The following is a 23,422-nucleotide window of genomic DNA, read 5'->3' on the forward strand; positions in this document are numbered from 1 at the left end:
GCAAGCCAAAGACAAGAATCGGGTAGAGGGAGATAAAGGATGGCTCCTTCCCCCTGAAGTCCCGCAATCAGAGCTGCTTCTAAACAAGTGACCGCAGGAATGATTTGGCCTGTTCGTATTCAGCATCCCTTAGTGAGGCCCTAATATGTGGCAGGCCCTGTGCTGGGCTCTGAGATCGGCTGGACATTCTCCTGGGCCCATGGAGCTCACAGCACGGTGCACGAAGAGAACAGGTCACCGCGCGGCAACAGCAGATGGAAGCGGGGGCATTGTGGGAATGCTGGTGCAGAGAGGAGGGTTGGCGATGGCCGGGAGGCTTCTCACAGGAGGGGACGTCTAGGTGGAAGATGACAACCGTTCCAGGCTGCAGGTTAAGCAAGCTTGAACACTCTGTGCCCCCATATCTTCATCTGCGATGACCTACAAATCAAATGGACTTCTTAAGTGGTTGTAAGGAATAAGTGGGTTCATATAGTGAAATGCTTAGAACTCAGAGCCTGGCACCCAGTAAGCTGTTAGAAGGATGTGATGACCAGGAAAGTGTGTGTGCCAGAAATACAAGCAATTCAGTGTGGCTCGAGCCTGCCAGTCTAGGACAGAAGGTGACAAGCAGTGAGGTGGGAGAGTAAGGCAGAGACTAGCTACTGAAGGAGATTCAAGCTCAGAGTTTGGAGGTGACATGAGGCTCAATGGGAAAGTTTTCAGCAGGGCAGGGACATGGTCTGATTACTCCCTTAGATGACTGCCCTGAGTCCTCTGCTGAGATTACCGGGCCACCTCCTGTTAGAGTCATCTCTAACTCCCGCTGGCTTCTTGGTTTGGCCCAAACCATTGACATTCCATGTACAGTCTTTAATCACCCCTGCCACTGCTACTACTACTTCTAAATCATTATGATTACTTAGAGAAAGCTATGAGTAACCTGTGTCATACCACTATTTGTGGGGTGGTGGTAATTGTTATCATTTTTTTGTTGTCGATGTTTATAAGTGACTCTGAAAGGCTTTTCACCCATGCTAAGAATCTTAACATTCCAGCTCCAAGGTTACAAATTGGTGGCCCAAAGCCCTAATTTACTCTGCAAATGTCAAACAGTGTCTTGATTTTTTTGAAGCGAGTTTACATTTAAAATCGGAATGTTCTACATAGAAATCTGAATTTCTCCATTTGCTCGAAAAATTTAAAGATCCAGCAACACACCAGTCTTCTGAAAGCAAAGCAGCAGCTGCTTCCTTTAGCCCATGCCCTTCTTCTGATATAATTTTAATGATGACTGATTCACGTATTTAGGGTCCCAGGTGACCCCTGACCTCTCTGAAATTGGAGCTCTTGCCTCAGGTGAGGGAGAGGTGGAAGGGAAGGCCTGCCCGGGGTGTGCTCTACCTCAGCCCTGCATCCCACAGAAGGAAACCCTTTTCTCTGCCCAGTGTCCAGTTTGGCTGGTTAGATGCCCCGACCACCCAGGCAGAAGCTGGGGTACTTAATTCGGGGAGGTGGGAGGGACAGTGACGCGCAGCCAAGAGGAAAATGTGTGTCCTGAGAAGGATCTCCCTCTCCTCCTCCTCTGACTCGCTCCTTCTCGTCCCCCCAAGGTCCCGAAGCCGGCCCCGGAAGTCTCGCCGCCATCGCCATCACCGCTGCCACTCGCGGTGCCAGAGCTCGGAGTCACGCGCGTCGAGCTGTGAGAGCAGGTACCGCTGCTCCGCGGGGACCTCACCCTGCCCAGGGCCCCGGTTGGGGAGTGGTGGCATCTGCTTGGCTTCCTGCTGTCCCACCAGGCTCCCAGCAGCACACAGCCCCTGCCTGGCACTCGGCAGCTGTCACCACTTCCCTGTAGAGAAACGGCTACAGGAACAAAGGGGCTTGCTGCCTCCATTTATAGTAACGACAAGGACACCTGCTAATGTATAACACTCACTAAGTACCAGTAAGCACTCTTCACATATCAATTCATGATCCTCTCTGCAAGCCTACTGCTAGGTACATTGCTATGCCCATTTTAAAGATGAGGAAGCTGAGGCACAAGGAACTTGTTTAATCACATGGCTTCTAGGAGGTAGACCTAGGATGGAAACCAGGGAATCTAGCTTTGCAGATTTTGCACCCTCACTAAAGGATCCTCTAAGCACAGAGAAGCTATGCTGCCCATGAAAGGACACACAGCATAAAGGATCAAGTTCTATGCCCTTTCCCAGTCAGTTTTCTTCTAACCTGGACCCTCTGAAGCTGACACATTGACTGTCCCAGCCTGAAAAGGGGTGAAGGGTTCTCCCGTGGATGAGAAGGAGAGGGAGAAAGAGATGATTTTAGGTAATATTTATCCAAATCCTGCTTTGTCCCAAGCCTGGTGCTATGATTTCAAATCCATTTTCTCCCTTATTCATCCCAGTAGCAGTATGAGCTAGGCCAGGGCTTCCCCACTCTGGCTGTACTTTGGGATCACATGGGAATTTTTTTTAAAAATGCCAAAACCTGCATCCATCCTCTAGACATTCTGATATAATTGGGATGATGTGGGGCCAGGGCACTGGGATTTTTAAATCTCCCCAGAGGAGGCAAATGTGCAGCCAAGTGAGCACCTGAGAAAGAGAAAGGCTCCACCAGCGTCCCAAGCTGGCCTGATACTATCCACAAGGCTCTGATATTCCCGCTGAGCAGCGGCAATTTCTTAGAACAACCATGCCAGACAAGGCCACTCAGCGACTGCAATGGAGCAGAACAGTAACAAGATCCTCCGAAATCACGTCTGAGCCCAGACCAAAACTACAGCCTTGTCCAGATCCCGAAAATGGCCAAGCATCCCCCTATCTGGGCTGATATAAGTGCCCGCTGCTTCTTTGCCAGTTACGGCCTTAGCCCTGGTCTCATCTTCCCTCTGTCTAGATAAGGTTTATTACGATACTCAACCAAAGACTTTTCCTGCCTTCTGATGGCATCCGTTCAAAACAAAGGTCCAGTTCCTTACACAATCCCCCCAGCTCACCTGCCACAAGGTCACATCCTTTAATGGGCTCTCTCTAACACTCCCCTAGACCTTTATACCACAGCCCCCTGTGCTGCACGGAGCAACAGACACACTTGTTCAGTCACAGGCGTGTTCTTGGTGCTCTTTGAAGGGCGTGGACACACTGAACTAAACTGTACCACTCTCGTGTTCTGAGTTGTGGGCGAAGGGGTCCCACCAACATCGCATAACTAGTAAATGGCCGGCAGTGGGACCTAGCCTGAGCCCTCCACCTCCACCTCAGGCTGGGTCTGCTCTCAGAAGCTGAGCCCCTGCTGGCTAGTGCCTATTTGCAAGCCTGTCACAGGGTGCGTGCCCTGCCCTCTGCTCAGCCTACATGTTAGAGAAATGCTAGCCATCACAAACCCCAGCCCCAGCCCTCTTCTGCTGACTTGCCCCCGATGAGGTCCCCAGTGCTAATTAGTCTCAGGGGTGTTCCAGCAGACAGGGGGGCAATCTAAGAGCTGGCACTCTGACCACACACCCAGTACAGAAGGGCTCAAAATAGAGAGAAACACTCTAGAGCAAGAATCAGTAGCCCCAGTTCTTACAGGCACAGAAAACTCTGCCCTGGCCCTAGTTCTGCTACGGACAAGCTGTGTGATCTCAGGCAGGTCCCTCAACATCTGAGCCTCAGCTCCCTCAAGGTAGAATGAAAAAGTAATACTGCCCTGTTATCTCTTTTGGGTCGGAGAGAGCACTGTGAAAGCATCTTGAGAAAGGTTTATATGTGCCATGCAAATCCATAAGGTGTTATTTTTATTACTACTGTAGCTCAGGGAACTAATGGGATATGCAGAGTCCAAGTATATCCTTTCCAAGGAGTCAGGCATTCCTATGATTTCCACTACAGTCAGGAAAGCCAGATCTTGACCTAACCAGCTTGCAGAAGGCAGCACTGTTATTTTTGTCAGCCACTTTTTTCAAAAGTTTGGGGTGACAAATAGGATTGTCTTTCACAGATGGCAAGGTCATAGAATCAAAACCACACAGATATGCACAGTTACATTTATAGGCACACACACAGACACACTCAGGCATACACGCAGTCAGAGACAGTAAACCAAAGTAGGGTAGGTACATTTTCTGTCTTCGTCACACCTATATCCCTGGGCCTCAAAAGATTGCCAGGTACACAAGTAAACATTGTTGAATGGAAAGATGGACGATGGATGGATGGATGGATGGATGGATAGATGGATGGATGGATGGATGGATGGATGGATGGATGGATGGATGGATAGATAGGTGGATGGATGGATGGATGGATGGATGGATGGATGGATGGGTGGGTGGGTGGGTGGGTGGGTGGGTGGATGGATGGATGGATATACATGGTCCAAATTTCACACACATAGGCATGAACAGGACAGAGCCACATATGAACATACCCAAACGCAGCCAAGCACACACTCCATCATCCTCAGAACCTTTTGGTCTCTCAACCAGCTACTTGTCTTGCTACTCTTCAAAAGACCCTCAAGGCTCTCTCCCCTGCCCCCAGGCACCGCGGCCGATCCCCCGAGGCAGGGAGGAAGTCCCGCCGGAGACACTCCCACCGCTGCTCCAAGAGCCTCTGCAAGGCCAGCCCCGAGACCCGGTCCAGCCGCCCACCCAGCCAGCCCCTCCAGATGCTCAGCCTTCTGTCAGCCAGGGGTGTAGTAAGTATTCCACACTGCCTCCTCTGCCAGCCGTGGCCATGACACTCAGGGGAGGTGGAGGCACGAGTTCAGGGCAGCATATGACACGTTTTAATTCAGTCTCGGGCGAAATATCCCCCTGGCTTCAGACTTCATTACTGATTAACCAAATGGCCCTTTACCAGCCTCTGATGGCACTTGGCTTGGAGATTGGGGGTGAGGAGAGAAACACTTAACACACCCAGGCTTTTTATCAGAAGAATGTAGGAAAAATAAATATTGGTCTCCAGAGTGACAGTTACAAGAATTCATGAATGAGACACCATTTGGAGAGGAAGACAAAGAGGGGTCTTTGAAATGACAGAGGCACTCTAGCTTTCAGCAGCTGGGATTCAATTCCAACCATAAAAATGATCTTGAATTTATATGAAAGTTTTCCTTCAAGGAGCTCATAGCACTTGACCTGTGTCCTCTCACGTGTCTTGGAAGTTGATTGCACAGCTGCTCTCACTAGTTCCTTTCACTGATGGGACAGTAAAACCAAGGCCCAGAGGGGTTAAGGGCTGGGACAAGGCCATGGAGCAAGGCAATAAGAGGTCCAATCTGGTGACCTGGCATTGCACAGAACATGCAGCACTCCTCTAGGTCAATGAGGAGGAGCTGGTATTTGATGGCCTCAGACAGTTCACCCCAGGAAGTTTCATAAGCAAGGGATTTGGAACTGGACCTGAGTTCATATCCTAGTGTCCTGATTGTGTGGCTTTGGACATGTTGCTTAGCCTTTTTGAACCTTGGTTTTCTTATTAATAAACTTAATACCACTTTCCTATAGGATATTGAAAATATCAAATAAGACAAAGTATGTGAAAGTATAGTTTTTAATGGGACAGAAAAGCAAATAGGAGGAAATTCAATACTGACGTATAGCCTACAGTTGTAGTCAACAGCTGTGAAGGGAGCTAACTCTTTTGGCTATGAGTGAACTTGTAAATATCAGGGAGTTTCTCCCTTAGGAAAGATGAGGTGGAAGCAAGAAAAAAACTCAGGGGTTCCTTCAGGAAAGTCAAGGAGGGGAAGGCAATGATATACAAGAGCAGGGTTGACACAATGATTATTATCTGCATTCTGGGAAACTCTTCTTCATCAGTCAAAATATACCTGCATCACCATGGATCAGTTTTGCCCAAATCCTCTACCTGGCTGGAATTATCCATGACTCTCCCTAGGTCCCCCCTTTGGACAGATGCCCATGTGTGATGTTCTCATGGTTTCTGAGGACTTGCAGATGGCAAGTGACCACTGTATTCCCCCCCTGCCCAAATATGCCTTCCCAGTTTGGCAGAAAATCCAGAACCATGGATTCAAGCTGTGGCTTGATCAGACAAATAATTTAACATCTCTCAGCTCAGCTTCCCCAACTGGAGAATGGATGTGATTATCCCACATCTCTCCTAGGGGAAGTTGTTGCAAATGTAAAAATAATTTTTTTAAATGAGCAATAAGAGGTGGAATGATATTTTTAAGTTAGTAAGGGCTTTCCAAGCTCATTAGTCATCTTCGTGGCAGCCCATCCTATGACCTCAACCAACCCTTATTGAAAAATGTCAGTGGGAACAACTGGCTGATACTTTCTCAACCCTGGAATAGTTTCCTAACAAGGTCATGTCTGTCAAGGTATTGTATAAAGCTGGATCTTTCTTCCCACATTGACTGGTAAGATACTAGTTTGAATGTTGGTAATTTGCTTTCCTAACACACACATCTTGGGGCAAGACATCTCAATGTTCCCCATCATCCCAGCTCTCATCAAAAGAGTTGAAAGCCAGAGGCACACATAAGGAGTGGCCTTAAAAGCTCATCTAACTGAATGCCCTCCTTATCAAAAAAAGGGAAACTGAGACTCACAGGAAAGAAATTATTTACAAGGGCTGTGGCAATGCAGAGTCACTACAAACATGGGATTATAACAAGGTTATGTCTCTGAACTTGGAGTATTTACTTAAACCTTTCTCGAGCTGGAGTTATTATCATACAGATAATAACAGTCCCTTCTTCTACAGTCTTGTTATTAGGACATAAAAAAAAGTAATCTTGTAAATTGTTGAGTCCTGTGCTTTGCACAGGTGAAAAGCTCAGCAAATATAGCAGGTATTATGACAACATCTCAGATCCTGGCTCTGCATTTATCAACCATGGAACCTTGGACAAATTACATAAACTCTGTGTCTCAGTTCCCTCAAAATCTGAAAAATACAAATAATAATAGGTCTTACCCATAAGATTGTTATGAGGATTCACTGACTTAAAGTTAGTAAAAATTTTAGACTATAACAAACGAATAGTAAATGCTGTATAATACATAATGCTGGTAGTAGTAGTAGGAGCAGTGGAAATAGCAGTGGTGGCAATAGTAGTGGTAGGAATCAGATCAGAAGTATGGTTCCAGGCTCAGGGTAATCCAGTGGCTGGCCTGGGAATAGAGCCTGGGCTCTGCTTCCCAGACCAGTTTCTTGCCATCCTAGATGATGGTGACAGTCCAAATGGCTACTCACATGGTTGCCTGGCTCCTGGGGCCATCAAATGCCCCCAGCTCCTCTCCTCTGAGGTCACACTATGCCAGGCCCTTTCCCAGCTTCTCTGTTGTAAAGGCAAAGATAGAAAAAGTTACCAGGTTGGAGCAGAAGGCAAAGGCTTTCCAAAAATCCTGGTCTCATGATTTTTCTAAGGTCTTTGGTAAATATAGTAGCAAAGTCACTTTCATTGAATCACTCTTTCAATCATTCATTCATTTAAGTCTACAATATCTATTGAATGTCTAGAATGGGTCAAACTGTCTTGACTCTCTGGATCCAGTGAATAAGAAAGAAACAGAATTTAACTTCTAAATGAGGAGACAGACAAGTTCAAAATAGTAAAAGGCAATATACAACACTGAAGCTGAGATGCTGAGAGGGAGTGGAAGGTAATCAGGCAAGGACAGGGTTAGGGTAGGACAGAGAAGTTGAGAGCTAATTGAGAAACTAAAGGTGAGGAGGAGTGAAACAATAATGGAGGAAGACTGGAGTCAGGATGGAGATGACCTTTCAGGGTAAAGGATCAGCATGTACACAGACCTGGAGGTGAAAGAGAGCACAGTACTTTTAGATGGCCCTATCTGGAGAGATAGGGCTCTGGAGGTGAACAGAAGCCAAGTATGTGAAGGGTCTTCCATGCCTTGCTTCTTCCCCATTGAATTGCAGGCCTTTCATATGCACAGTTCTTTAAGAGATCAAGAACAGGTGCATTGCAATAATGGGGTAAATTTGCATCTATGAATATGCAAATTTTTGAGGGGGTGACTTATTGAAATCCTAATGGGTGAGCTAAAGGAACTCTTAAGAATTCCAAATCCAAATGGAGAGTCCCAAGGAAAAGTTATAGGGACCCTTCACAAATCTGAAAGTCATGTCCCTCATTTCCACTCAACAATCTCTGTTCAAGGCACTGGGGGAACAGAGAGATGAGTAAAACACTCTTTCTGGCCTCCAGGAGCTCACAGACTAGTTATAGCACAACAGAATGTTGCATTACAATGTGATAAGTGTTGAAATTAGGGCTGAGATTGAGTTTGTAAGCACCAGTACCTAGTTCAACTGTTAAAATATTCAAATATTAGCACAACAGCTGGCAAATAGGCACTGTCCCCACCCTAGCCCTCAGCCAATCCAGCCATCCCTTTCTTCCCCTGGGACTTCCTGGATGTTCCTGAACTCCAGCAGCAAAAGGCTGATACCTAACACTGCTTCAGTACCAAGGCCAGCTTCCCTTCTGATGGGGCAGTCCCCACACTAAACCAGTTGTTGAATATTTTGACTATCACCCCTAGTGGTGATAGAAGCACATACAATATGTTGTAGAACCATAGAGGAAGGATCAGTGTTCTCTTGGCCTTTACAAATGAGGGGACATTTAAACTGGACTTTGAAGGATGAGTAGAAGTTCATCAGATTGAGATGACTGATCAAGGAGGAAGGGGAAATACCACTATGCACCAGACACCATAACGCACTTTACATATTTTTTTTCTCATTTGGTCCTCAAAACAGTTCTTTGTAGTAGAAACAATTGTTATCACCATTTAGTAGATGGGGAAATTGAGGTTCAGAATGATGAAGTGACTTCTATTTGTACCACAACTGGGAAGAAGGAAAGCTTGCATGAATGGCGGCTCTGTGCCCAGGAAGCTTACTTTGATAGCCGGCATGGACAGTAAAGGAGAGGATTCAGGAAGGAGGCTGAGTAAGGCTAAAGCTGGACCAAGGAGAAGTACAGGCTCCCTCTTCCCTTCTGCCCCCAGCCTGTGCTGGCACACAATTAGCACACACCCTCTCACCAACAAAAACCTGCACAGATACCAAGTCAGAGCAAACAAACAAAAGCAGAACTCAGAGTCCGGAAAAGAGGGCCTGATGAAACTGGAAAACCAGAGGAGGCAATAGAGGATAGTGATTTAGACATAAGCTTTAGGTAACGTCCAGGTACTTGGGCGTTCTTGATCCACTGTTCACTACTGTTTACGTGTAAGACCCTGGGTAACACTGATAACTAATACTTACGGAGCACCTCCTGTGCACCAGGTGCTATGCTAAATACTTTACAGGTATGATCTCACTTTATGATAGCAGCCCTTCAAGGAAGCTTCCACTAATATGCCCAGTCCCTGATGAGAAAGCTGCAGGTCAGAAAAACTAAGTTACCTAGAAAAGCTAAGATTTGAATGCAGATAATCTGACTCAAGGTCCATGTACTTAATTAAATGACCCTCCTCATGTCATTTCACTTCTCTGGGCCAACAGTGTCCTCACTTGTACCTTGAGTTAACATGATTACTCAGAAATACTCATTCAGCCCCTACTATGTGCCAGACATTGTCTCAGGCAATGAGTATTCCACAGGGAGCAAGACAGGCAAAGTCCCACCATCATGGGGCATCTGCGTGAAGAACTTGGCCCACGATCCTTGTCCATAACACTCTATATTTGCTTGTCACCAGTGTGCTTGTCATCACAGCAGGTTCATAAAACTTATTCCACATAGGCCCAGGCAGTATGTTTTTGTAGTACATCTGGCCTCAGGAAAGCTTAATTGTATCCAAGATCTCAGGTGAACTTCCCAGCAAACCTAGGAGAAAGGCAGGATGGGGAGATAGCGGTTTCCATTTTATAAAAAGGGAATGCAAGGCTAAGGGAGAGGATGTGGATGGCCTATTTGGGAGCCTGAGACCCTGGCCTTCTGGCCCCTGACCCAAAGTCTTGTGCATTCTGAGGTGCAGCATCCAATGCCATCCATCGCGGTTTACAAATGAGAGGGAGCAAAGCACAGAAGGGTAGGACTTCCAGGGCCACTTACTTTTGACATGGGAAAGGACAGTAGTGTCAAGTTCTAATTTTGCAGAATAAAAACAGATTAAAGAAGAAGGAAAACTACCATTTCATATCACTCAAGAGCCATTTAACCAACGAAAGAGATAGGAAGGACATGACCTCAGAAGAAAGGATGAGACTTTACATCAAATGCATTTAGCTGGATGAACTCCTTGCATTGAACTTATTTTGCTCATTTCACTCTGGCCTGGTGAAAAAAAAATTATCTAACATGGGTCCGTGTAGAGATCTTTGGAAACCAATGGGCTGGGTCTGTTGAGAGAGGCTTCGGAGAGAGAGTAAGCTTGAAGCTGCCATTCCTGCTTTGGGCTCTGGCTGAAGGTGAGGAAAGAGGTCAGACACCCTTCCCCAGCCCAAGGTCAACTGCAGTCTACAGTGCTGTGGGATCAGCCCTGTCCTGAAGGTCTTTGTCATCTTCCCACAATCCCTAGCAGGCCTCCCTCTCCGTCTCCATGTCCCCCTCCTCCCAAATGAACTCCCAACAGGTCAATGAATCCATTCTCTTGCTGTCTTCCTAATTAGTGTGCAAAGGAAGATGAACAACAGCGAGGAAAATAAGCTTGATGTCTTTGTAAAACGGAAGGATTTTTTTTTTTAAAGGAATAACCAGAACCCTCCAGCTAAAAGCTCTGCCATGGAACTCTGTACTCACATGAGACTTTCCAGTCCCCCAGATGGCAGGGAGGAAAAAAAAAAAATTATAGCCATCTCTCTCCATGGGGCCATTTGAAGCTCAGTAAATGGACTTGTTCAGTTTAATTGGAATTCTCTTCTTGATTGTATTTTTGTAACCTATTAGGCCGTGCTGCCTCTTGATCTCAGAATTCAGCTGAAATTAAATTTTGAAGTGTAAGTGAGAGGTTGCCTTTTTTCCTCCCGTTCTTGATTAAATAATGATTTGAAACAAAAACAATAAATAACAGTGCCGGCTTCCCTGGAGGGTGGAAAGAGATTCCCAGTGAAGCTCCACCGAGTTGGAGTGCGTGGTAGGGGGATTTAATTACTTATTAGAAAAACCCAAGCATTAACACCAAGTATATTAAGGAACAAGAAGATAAGGCAAGCTTATAAGAAAAAAAAAAAAAAGGCCACTAGAGTGTCACAGAGGGGGCTAAGGGAGCAATGGGGAAATAATTGTTAGCTTTCCCCCGATGGCCATGAGTTTGCAAAAAGCAGTTTGTCCCAAAAGATAAAGTAAGATTGAGACTGACCAACCCTGACCCAGAAGGGGGGACTTGTAATAGCTCTGGGGTCTGGTTATGGTTTGATGGCTCTAGTTTCTTGGTTCCTTTTCTTTTTTTTTTTTTTTTTTTTTTTTTTCTAGAGAGAGGGAGGAAGGGAAGGAAAGACAGAGAAGGAAGGAAGGATGGAAGGAAGGAAGGGAGGAAGAAAGGGAAACATTTTTAAACATTTTCTTGTTTTATTATATTTTGTTTGTTTGTTTGTTTTTTACATGGGCTGGGGCCGGGAATCGAACCGGGGTCCTCCGGCACGGCAGGCAAGCACTCTTGCCCGCTGAGCCACCGCGGCCCGCCCCTCTTGGTTCCTTTTCTTGACAAGAGGCCAAGAGAGGTTAAAAGGATCAAGATGGAGAAGGTGGAGAAATTCACTTCATAGTTCTGTAAAGGACATAAAACATGCAGGGTACACAATGTTTATGCTGTTTATACAGTGCTCAGGGCTGCAGAGAACATTTAGAACAGAAGGTCACAAACTTAGATGTCTCAGGGGCCAGGCAGGTAATAGAGATGAGTGACATGGGGTCTGAAGCCAGGAGAGCTCATGCTCCATCCAAAAGGGGAGATTGCAACTGCTCTTTAGCCAGTGATTGCCAAGCAGGAATGTGGGCCCAATATTGACAGAGTTTTGGTTTTCAGCAGAAACTAGAAAATGGGGTTTTATGTGAACGCTCCCCATTTAACAGTGTTGGTGTTTAGTTCAAATATATTTTGAAACATACCAAGTGGACTAAGCAAAGCATACCTGAAGGCCTTGGCCTGCCAGTTTTCCAATTTTGGGTCTGGGGTGTTGAAGCAGATGCTGTCCAGATATTTCCCATCAGCCTTACCACTTCAGGGCACACAGCCAATTTTCAGCAGCCAGACCCCATTCTCTGGCCACCCAAACCCACTTTGCCTGCCCTGTGCAGTAGTCTGGATACACTGGGGGAACTGACACCCGTGAGTACAGCCTTCAGCTCACAAGTGACACGAATGTGTATATAAATCCCCCAGCTCCCTCAACCCTTGCTTGGGATGAACTCTGGTATGCATGTGTAGACTGGCTCCCAGAGTCCTGCAGGGGGATTAAGTTCCAGCTGCGTACTGTGGTAACTGGTCTGATAGCCTGCCCTTTATCAGCTCCTTCTCTTTCCCATCTCATTTCCCCTTTCACTTACAGTTTCCTTCCTCCATCAAATAAACCAGTTAGACTCAAATTCCTGTCTCAAATTCTAGAGTATTCTAGACTAAGACAGTTGTGATTTCACTAGGTTAACAAGCAGGTTTTATGGGGCTGAATTTTCATTCCATGCCTCAAAGGTTGGGCTTTGTCAAGACATGACAGGAAGGGGACAGTCTGAGATGGAAGAAAGGGTAAGCTATGACCACAGAAGAGGGCCCTAGTACGAGGGTTCCAGGTCTCACATGGGAGCTGGGTACTTGGAGGGCACTGTCCGTGGACAACAGTGGGTCTAGGATGATTCTTTCCACCAAGGATCTTGGGGACCATTTGCCAACCAAGCAGGGAGGGCTGGGGCAGAGAGCAGTTACATACATGGAAGAAAAATTTCCAAAGGATGAAGAAGAGCTCTTCAAAGATGAATTTTGAGAGGCCTATTATCTGAATGAGGAGACAGTGAGGAGCACGGGGAAGACATCCTTGCTAAAGTCAAGTAGGCACCCGTTTGCCTCTTAAGTGCCGGGGTGAGTATCCGTCTAGGAAGGAGACGCCCAGAGATGGGAAGGCAGAGGCAAGAGCATGGTGTGACGTCCTCCTTTGCATGTTCATGACCGTCACCCCTCCTTCTACTCCTATTCCTTCTGCACCCCCACCCCCAATCCTCTAAGCAGGTCAGTCAGAGTGAGAAGGTTTGTACTTTCGGTACCTGCTAGCGACGCTGTGCTATGCTGGTTGTGGCTTGTATAAGACTGATTGACCAGAGGGCAAGTGTGGGGGTTAAATCCTACCTGCTCTCTATTCACCAAGTTATGAATACTGATCGGGGCTGTTTCAGCCCAGAGAGAGGTGTATCTCTTTAGGTATGACCAGAAGGGATGCCCTTTTCTAATTCTTGACCAAAAAGGAGCACCTTTTTACCATCTGAACAAAGGCACTGAATGGACTAGCAGCCCTGTTGCATGAAAATGGCCAGACCCAGTCCAGCTTCGAACCAGACTCTCCAGAGTGTGGAAAAGGAAGTGGAAAAGGAAGTGGAGAGAAGCAGTACAGCCTGTCCTATCAGGAAGGCTTCTCGGCTCTTCTCATCTTAAACCTGGAGCTTATGGTGTTGGGAATCTGCAGACAGTCTCTCTGCATTTTAACTCAGGGTCCTGGGTCTGAGAGGGTGTCAGGAGGAAGGGAAAGATGATTAAGTGTATTTCTTCCTCCGCTATGGGCCTTGACCTAAAACTTGAATCTTGAGGTCCCTTCTAGCTCACATACCCAGCCCTGAATTGGTCTTGAGACCCCACTCTTCAGCTAGGGGTACACCTTTTTTCCCAGAACTGTTTTAAGTATGATGGAGGCCAGTCCCTCCTTCCAAAAAAAAAAGTCAACTCCCAACTCCCAAAACCAGCTGGACTCCATGGGGACTTGATCACTCAAACATCTATAGCAATGAAATAAGTTTGGATGGGTACCCAGGGACTTCCAGGGGCAGCTTTATTCATCTCGCAAGGTTTACTGCACATTAGCTGTGTACCAGGCACTGGTGGGTATACTGAGCCAGTCATGGCCTCTGCCCTCAACAAGCTCCCCATCCAGATGGTGAGGCAATACAGTAACAATTACCCCACTAAGTAACGGTGCTATGGCATGCAGGAGGCACTTGTTTTTGAGTAAGCGAAATAATGAAAGACTGAATGAATGAATTAATAAGGTACACAGTTTGTGCTACTCTGGCCTGCACCATCAGAGGAGGTTTTCTAAAGGAGGTGATATGAAACCTGGAGGGTGAATAAATTCAGCCGTTTGAAGTGGGGAAGAAGGAAGAGTGTTCTGGGCAGAAGAAATGGTATGTGAAATGGTCTTGGGTGGGGAAAGCAAGATGTGGTGGCAGAACCAAGGAAACTCTAATCTATCAGCGTAGGTTGTAAGGGTGTGTGGAAGAGATCAGGTTTGTGAAGTAGGCAAGGTTGGGTTAATAAACAGCATGGTCGTCCACGTTCATTCAAAGACATAGGACTTATAAACAAGCGAGAGAACTGGGTGTTTTCAGGCACCAAGGTCAACCCAATGAGAAGTTTTTAGTAAGTCCTTTTACTTCTGTTTTCTGGTGATGATGAAAAAGCATGATGCCTTGTAGAATTCTTAGTTCTAACCATACAAGTTACATGTGGGTAATGATTTAGGTCAGAGGGAGACACATTGAAAGTATCCCTGTAAACTTGGGGTATGGCATTGAGAAGATGAATAAGGCAAGGTCCCCTTCTACATACATGACATCTGGAGGGACCCAAGGGCTCTCATGGTGTCAAGAAATTCTGGCCAGCAGGAATCCATAAGGCATCAGAGCAGATGCTTTGAAATTATTAGTCAAGGATGAGAACAATTAATGGCCTACTACTCACAAGGTAATAGAAACCCTTATGTTCACTGGCCCTTTCTCACTTGAGTTATCTTCCAGCCTGGTTCCCTCCAAGATGGCCCTGCCTGATTCACTTGTGATATCCTGACCACCAAAAATCCACTGTATCTGGAGTAAAGGTCCATGAGCCCATCCCTGGGCCAAGCCCCAGCCTGAGCTCGCAGGTTCCAGGGTCCAGCTACCTGGCATGATACATCCTCATTTGTGAGAGTGGTGGTGGAAATACATTTATTACCAGTGAACTCCACAGAGGAAGGAAAGATAGGGCATCCCAATGCAGACTGGGAGACAAATAGAAGGAAGTGAATAGGACAAGGACTTTAGTCTTATTTTTTTAAAGTGTTTATCTTGAAAACTCCCCCTGGTCAACCTTATTTTGAGCTTTCTTTTCCTAAAGCAAAGCTAAGGAGATCCCCAGGCAGGTAAAGCAACAGCTGTGCTGGCTAGAACTTGGTAAAGTTGGACCATCACCTTCTCTGTGTGTGAAGTCTCCTGGGAGAATCGACAGAGAAAGTTCCATCTCCCCAGCTCCAGGGGCTGAAATCTTGAGCTGCTGGTGTTATCTCTGTTAGTCTCACAGTTCTAGTGTTTTTATGTCTCACCCTCATGACTGATAGCTGAGGAGGCAGAAATGGTTCCCCAAGAAAACCCCAAAGCCCTACTCCTTTATGCCCAAGGCATTTGGGCGTAAAGTATAGGGGGAAGCACAGACTTTTGATGGTCAAGCCTGCCAAGGGCAAGAGCACAGAAAGACGTCCACATGCAATATGCATAAATATTTGTAAAGCAAGTCAACAAGCTTAAATAAAATATGTTCTCCTATCTTGGCAAATATCTTCATATGGATCTAGGAAATCCATTTTTGGATGCCTCTGAGTGCCAAGCCAGAGCATGACAGTGTGGGGGCAACTGCCCCTAGCATTCAGTGCCCCTTTCTTGGTGCATCTCTGGCAGCATTCATCCTTAATGGGCTTCACCAACGTGCATATGGACACCTCGGCCTGAACATTGAAGTTCTCTCCAAATAGCTATACCTGAGAGTGTGTACCCTTGAGCTCCCTTCTCTTGTGGAGAAGAGATCCATGGAAGAGGCCTACAGAGACCCTGGAAGGAAATGGAGGGGCCACTTAAACCAGACTTCTTGGATTTGGGGTACCCAGAGAGTGATCTGGGAATGGAGGTGGGGGGTAAGGGAAGGGTTTCCAAGTGGGCCTGCCCGTCTCGGCTCCACAGATTTCTCATCCCATGGAGATGGTTATAAATGAAGGAGGCCTGAGATGGGACCCTTCTTGCCCACCTCTAAACATGGCACTGTTGATGGAGGTCCGAACCAGGTCCGCCGTGTTGTCCCAGCAGCAATACTTGTCCGAATGTATAAAGAAAACCATCCACAGTGCTTCTAGACACTCTCAAGTGCTGGCTGTCCCTCACCACCTTTACTCCTTCAACTGGCCTAGATCAGCACCAAACAGGATTCTGGGGACCCCTCCTCACTCCCAGTCACCCCAAAGCCAAATTTCCAACCCCCTTTGGAGGCATTGAGGTATCACGATATATACACCTAGATGGCTACAAACTCTAACACCATTTGCATATTTCGCAAGGGTTTCCTGGTCCAACTTGGGCATGAAGGGGCTAGGTTAGGGTTGATGGCTCCAAGTCCCCCAATGGCAAAACCAAACAGAATTGGCACCCCACCCATGCAGAGCATTAAAAAACAAAAAAAGAACTCAAAGTTGAGAGGAAAGTATGAGGATGTGCAGAGAGGTGTGTGTTTTTTCTTGTCATTTGCGACTCTAATGATGGACTCACATTGCCCGCTCTTCCCTTTCTCTTACACCTTACCTACCTACTAAAGGAGGAGTTCTTGCTTGGTAAGTGGATATAATCCGCAAAGACATGAGAGAATTTATTAGAAGCCACTCGAGAGCCTTAGCTACCTTCTACAGGGGGAAAAGGACACACACAAATATCTGTAGAGAACTTTTTGTTTGTTTGTTTTCAGTCAGACTATTTGACTTCCTTTTTGTTTTGTTTTGTTTTGTTTTGCTTTTGTTTTGGCCCCCCCTTACTTTTCCCCTTTAGTTGAAAATTGCTGAAATGTCAATTTGTGACCTTGACTTTATATTTTTTTAGAAAAAACTCTCATCTTTATTTCATTTCTTTACCCCATGTGATATTTGTCTAGAGTTCTATTTAGGCAACTTAAAAAAAAAAAGTCAAAGTCATTGAGGATTTGGTTGAAGCTTAAAATTTTGGCTTTATCTCCTTTTTTTTTTTTTTAAATTTCTGTATCTATATTTTCAGGCCCATAGCCCCATTTCTTTATTCCCTTCCCCTTCCTTTATTTTTATTTTTTATTTCTTTAGATTGAGTTAAGAGTGATTTACACACCCTTTCTATTGAGTTTTCTCTTTTGTTTGAGTTCATTCATTAGCAATTAAATCCCATATAATTTCCTTTTTCTTTGGTTTAATCTGGATCGCATGCTTTTTCTCTGCATGACACTTAAATCTTCCAGTTATCCTAGCAAGGGGGTAAACAAATATCTCCTCTCTGTGATATTCTTTCAGGAATTTGTGCTTTTGTTTTTTGGCGTCTCTTTCTTCTCTTCTCTCTCTTTCCTTTCGTTACAGTGCATCATGACGGTAAACATTTCTTGGTTATTTAGCCCCAGCCCCCGGCCCCCCTACTCAGAAGTGTCCAATGGGTCTTTTTGCTTTCAGATCACTGGGTCGGGGTCTGCTGCTGACCTCTTTACCAAAACAGCCAGCCCGCTCCCCACCTCCCGAGGACGCTCCCAGGAGTATGACTCGGGCAATGACACCTCCTCGCCACCCTCCACGCAAACCAGCTTGGCCAGGTCACGGGGTCAGGAGAAGGGGAGCCCCGGCAGGGGCCTCAGCAAGAGCCGGGAGCTCAACAGTGGCAACACTTCCGATTCGGGGAACTCCTTCACCACCTCTTCACCCCACAACAAGGGGGCCACTTTGGAGAATCTCTCCCCCTCCACCAGGAGCAGGGAGTCAAGGTCAGTGCCCCTGGGGGAGGGGAGGGTCCCCCTTTAGCTCCAGCATCTGCTCAGTGCTCATCCCAGACCCCAAAGGAGCCTTCTCTTTGCAAGAGATGGAACACTCAGCTCAAACTGGCTTAATTTCAGAAAAAAAATCATGAATCCAGTTTCAGGTCCAGCTGGATCCAGGGGCTCAAAATATGTCATTGGGAATCTGTCTCTCCTGTTCTCTCAGCTCTACTTCCCTCTCTATAGGCTTCATTGTCAACCACACTCTATCTAAGCATTGGCAGATACACCAACCAGCTTGCCTTCAGTTTGCTTAGCAAGGCATTGGAAGGAGAATGCCTGTTTCCCAGTGACTTTAATAAAATATCAGGGGAGGTGCTCATTGGCTCCGCTTGGCCCAGCCTCGGTCATTTGGCAACTTCTGGAACAGTCTGGCTCAGGGGAAGCCACACTCTCATTGGCCAGTATGTACCACCATCAGGCCTAGTGTACTTTCTAAGAACCCTAGAACTGGGAAAGGACTGTTTCCCCAAAGGAAAAGTTGGAGCACTGCCACCAGGAAGAGGAATGGAGACTGGGCAGGTAGAAACAGATGTTAGTTTACCAAGTATCTCAGAAAAAAAAGTTTAATGTTAAATCCACTTTAAGTCACTGTCACTTAAAGATGTAACCCTATTAAATTCACTTTAAGTTACTGTCACTTAAAAAAATAACCCACAGGGCAACTCTAGGTAAAGTGAGATCACAGTATCTAGAACACTGAGACTTCTCGCCCCTTTTGCCCAGGTTAACATACCTGCTAGAAGATTTTCCTTCTGCACAGCTGCCCACGAGCCAGCTGTCACCCTACTACATCACCCCCTTCCTCTCCCACCTGAGAAATCACCACAAAATGCTCACCACTGAGATTAATGTCACAAATCACGGCTACTAAGATTTACTGGTCATTTGCCCCATTCCACTCATTCAGTTATTTATCCCTCAGCCTGTTTTCTGGCACCTCCTCTATGCCAGGCACTGGGCTTGGTTGTGAGGTATGAAAATGGCACGGTCCTTTTCCTCAAAGCGTGCACTTAGGGTGGCAGGTGCAGAGATGAAGGAGGGGTGGGTGGGGTTTGCCGGAGCTCTGCCATGCTACCAGCACAGCCTCCCTCCTGCTGTGCCTGGGGGTCTGTGTTGGTTCAGATTGGTCAGGATTTCAGAAAGAGGGCCAGAGCCTGGGCACTGAAGCAGTTAACTGCTTCTTCCAGGGCAGGGCACTTTCTCCCCAACATAGCCCACTTCAGTCCCGGACGAACAGCTTGGCATCTGCACGCAGCCTGACCTCTGGGTTGCCTGCCCAGGACGTCCCTGGCTCATCTCACACTCTAGGTTGGCTGGGGGCCAAGGCATGGCCAGAGCAAATGTCAGCGTCTCCAAAACCAGGTAGCGATGTTCCCAGACAAGGGAGAGGGAGAGAGGAAACCCATGTGATTTTTTTTTTTTTTGCAGGGAAAAAAATAAGAATAGAAATAATACCAATGACAATAAACATTAAACAGGCAGCTAATATTTTTAGAGCCTTAGCTGCATGCTAGGTACTATACCAAGGGCTTTCCATGCATAATCTTCCTTAATTCCTCCTAAAATCCTTATGGAAGAGGAACTATTGTAACCCTTTTTTACTGATGGGGAAACTGAGGCTAAGAGTGGTTAAGAAATTCAGTTAAGAAGTGTCAGCACCGGGATTCAAATGCAGATCTGTGTCCAGAACCAAGAGTTAAGGCCTGAGAGCCATCTAGCAGTTACTTGCTTAATTTGATCTGTGGGAACAGCCAAATTAAATAATTTAGACCTCGCCTTTCACTTTGAAATAGAAATAATTATTAACTCCATGGCTATTTATAACATGACAGCTGTGAGCAGAGGGCTTGATCAATATGGGCTGAGTGGAAGAGACATCGACTCTAAATCAGAGGAAACAGAGGCGAAGGTGGGGGAGCTGGCCTGTGGCAGGGACACGGGGTGTGTGGTTCTGGACAGATTCGGGGCTCAGGGTGGCCTTCAGGCAAGTGACCAACTCTTCGGAGTCTTCTCTGTAGAGCAGAGATGATAGTACGAGCTTCAGAAGATTACTGGGAGGGTGAGATGTGATGATGCTCATAAAGTGCCCAAGACAGGGAAGAGGTTCAAAAAAATGAACACACAACAATTGATTGGGGACCTGGGATCGGGCCCTGTTCAGGGTGCTGGGATAGTGGCAAGAGATGCATGAGTCCTATCTCCAAGGGGTTCACTGTCTGGAAGGGGCAGAAGCAACTGACGTGTAAGACCAAGTGAGGCATGTAAGGATGGGGGAAGCACTGGGGCTGGGAGATGGGATAACACTTTGGAGGTCACCCACCTGAGAGTCAGTGGAGGGGCTAAGGGAGTCTTCCCAGAAAAGCCTGAACTAAGGCTTGAAGCGTGAGTAGGAGATGCCGGGGTGAGAAACAAGGGCTGAAGCCCCCAAGCAGCGGGAATGTCCTTAGGCTTGGAGACGGGAGAGAAAAGAGAGAGACTGCAAGAGGAACGAATAGTCTAGTATAGCTGGAGTCAGGAGAGGAAAGAGGATGAGCTGGCGAAGTGAGCAGGGGCGGGGTCACGAAAGACCTTGAAAATCATGCTAATGGGATTTGAACTTGACCCTCTGTCTTGTCCATACGAACAGGTCCTTACTAACACCCACCTGGAGCCCAGCAGGGCCTTAGGCAGGGTGGGGACAGAGAAGATGGCTCCTGTTCTTTGGGTGATATTGGACAAACCTCTGCCCTGCCTGTCCTCCATCTGCAAAATGAGCTACACCAGAGTTTCCCAAACTTCAGCCAACTACACGTCACCTTGCTCATTTCTGCCTTATCGGTGTACAGCTGGTCTTCTTATTTGCTATTTTAAATAAACTCACTTTTTATAGAAATAAATTGGAAGGAAACTGATCACACTAGCTTAAAATAGAAAATTAGTATCACTTGTCCTGAAGAGAGGGCACCTGGAAAAATACAAATGATTAAAATGTATTTAATTCTAGTTAGCTACAGTTGCCTGCCCAAGGCTCTGAGCCTGAGGCCTGCTCTCTCTCTAGGGGAGATTACAAAGTGTTTGAGAGGTGTTAAAGCACCCACAGAGGCTTTCTCCTTAATGTAATCAGAAGGGTTGAAAAAGACTTGAAAGGGAATACATTTCTCACCGTGTGATTTGATGTTATTTAAAGTCAGGCCCCGGCCCAAAGGCATGCGTCTCTCATTTTGGGAAATGCTCAAACTGGATTTAAAAAAATTTTTTTTTTATTTTTCTTGGTTTTGAGGTCATTTATTATGTAACGATAGATAACTAGCTATAGGCCATATTAAATTGGGAACTAAAAGAGAACTAGATAACGTGAAATCACAAGGCCACACACCAGGACGGAACATTGGCAATACATACCATTAACAAAGGATTGGGGACCCCACGTAGAAAACAAGAACTCTGACGAATCATAAAGGGAAAACAAAATGACAGTAGGACCATGGTCAAAAGACAGGGACACTCATTCCACAGAGGGAGAAACACAAATGTCAAATATATGAAAGAGGTGGTGCAACGGTGGCTCAGTGGCAGAATTCTCACCTGCCATGCCAGAGACTCGGGTTCTATTCCAGGAGCCTGCTCATGCCAAAAAAAAAAAATATATATATATATATATACGTATATATGAAAGGACACTCAACCTCATTAGTAATCAAAACTATGCAAATAAAGACCTCAATGAGATGCCATTTCAACTCATTAGACTGTCAAGAGTTAAAAGCCTGGCAATGCAAAGTGACAGCAAGGAGGTAGTAGGAAGATCAGAAAACGTGGAAAGATGATTCTGTGGGAGCATCGTGGCCCAGGCAAAGGTACAGTGTTAGCTCAAGATGCTCCAGAGCAGCAGGCAGGCCAGTGCTAATCAACTTTTCTCCTCTTCTGCAGAGGATTTCAGTCACCATGTCTGCAATGCTCCGAGGGAAAGAAGTCCAGTTTGGTCCCATCCACGGCCCGGAGTCCCTCCGTGAGAGGGTGCTCCCGCAGCTCCTCCTATGCCAGCACCCACTCCTCCAGCCACTCCTCCCGTTCCCCAAACCCCAGGGCCTCCCCCAGGTATACCCGCAGTCAGTCCACCTCCTCTGGAAAAAGGTGAGTGCAGTTTTGGCTTCTGTTCTGCAGCATTTTCCTCCTTTAGAGTTAGTTCAGGTGACTGGAGATGGCCTTCGACTCACTGGGCAGAGGAGTGAGACACACTTGAATTCCAATACCCACTCTGCCTGTTAGTAGCTGGTAGCCTTGGGAAGGTCAGTTTATCTCTCTGAACCTCAGTTTCCTCATCTGCAAAATGAAAATAGCAATACTTACCCTAAAAGATTGTTTTGAGGATGAACTGAGATAATATGTATAAAGCACTTGTATTGTTACAAATATGACTTGTAACATAGTGACTAGTAGTAATTATTATTACTATTGCTGGGAGGGATGGGCTAATGTGTATCATTTAGCTTCTACTGCATAAAAAATTACCCCCAACTTAACATTCTTAAGTAACAATTATTTACTTAGTCCATGATTCAGGGGGCTGGGCTCAACTGGGTTGTTTTTCGATTGCACTGGGCGCTCTCATGTAGCTTTGAACAGCTGGGGGTTGGCTGGAGGTTGGGCTAGAATGATCCCAGCTGATTCATATCTACTACATGTGGTCATTCATCTGCTAACAGGCCAATCTGCCCTTGTCCAAATGGTGACGGCAGATTCTGAGAGAGTTGAGCTTTGGCTTGACTGAATTGACATGTCATCCCTTTGGCCATCCCCTTAGCTATAGCAAGTCACAAGGCCAATCCAAATTCAAAGGGTACAGGAAATAGTCCCCATTTCTTAGTGGAAGGTGTTACAAAGTTACATAGCAAAGAACCTGGCAGGTAGATGAATAATTGCAGCCGTTTTTGCATTCTATCACACATTTCCAATAATCATTGGCGACTACTTGATTTTCTCACGTGGAATAGTGATACAATAGAATTGGAGGAGTCCATCTAATCCAATCAACCCATGGCTTCATGAAGTCCAGCTTCCCTCTACAAACAGGAAATCCCAACAGCAGTCCTTTTTTGCAACCTGTGCTAGTTTGACAGGATTTATGTGCCCTAAAAAAGCCATATTTTAATCCTAATCAATCTTGTGGGAGCAATGGTTTCTTCTAATCCCTATTCAGTACTAAAGGCTGGAAACTTGATTAGGTCATCTCCATGGAGATGTGACTCAATCAATGCTGGGTATTAAACTTGATTAGATGGAGACATGTCTCCACCCCAATTCTATGTGGGTCTTGATTAGTTTACTGGAATCCTATACAAGAGGAGACATTTTTGGAGAGAGTTCCTTTTTGAGAATGACAAGACAGAAAGCCACGAGATTCTGAGGGAGACAAGAGTCCACTAGCCAGCGACCTTTGGAGATGAAGGAGAATGCCCCTGTGGGAGCTTCATGAGGCAAAAG

At 46.2% G+C, this 23,422-nt stretch overlaps 1 protein-coding gene across 1 annotated transcript in view; it reads left to right on the plus strand.

The window, feature by feature from the left end:
* SRRM4 (serine/arginine repetitive matrix 4) overlaps positions 1-23,422 on the plus strand; it is a 149,521-nt gene that overhangs the window by 121,461 nt on the left and 4,638 nt on the right. Inside the window, exons 7-10 of the mRNA XM_077159967.1 lie at positions 1,593-1,691; positions 4,509-4,665; positions 17,601-17,905; positions 21,869-22,072. Of these exons, the coding sequence (XP_077016082.1) occupies positions 1,593-1,691; positions 4,509-4,665; positions 17,601-17,905; positions 21,869-22,072 (765 nt within the window). The remainder of the gene's footprint in view (positions 1-1,592; positions 1,692-4,508; positions 4,666-17,600; positions 17,906-21,868; positions 22,073-23,422) is intronic.

The sequence above is a fragment of the Tamandua tetradactyla genome, chromosome 5 (assembly GCF_023851605.1).
Source record: "Tamandua tetradactyla isolate mTamTet1 chromosome 5, mTamTet1.pri, whole genome shotgun sequence".
Taxonomy (NCBI): Eukaryota; Metazoa; Chordata; class Mammalia; order Pilosa; family Myrmecophagidae; genus Tamandua; species Tamandua tetradactyla.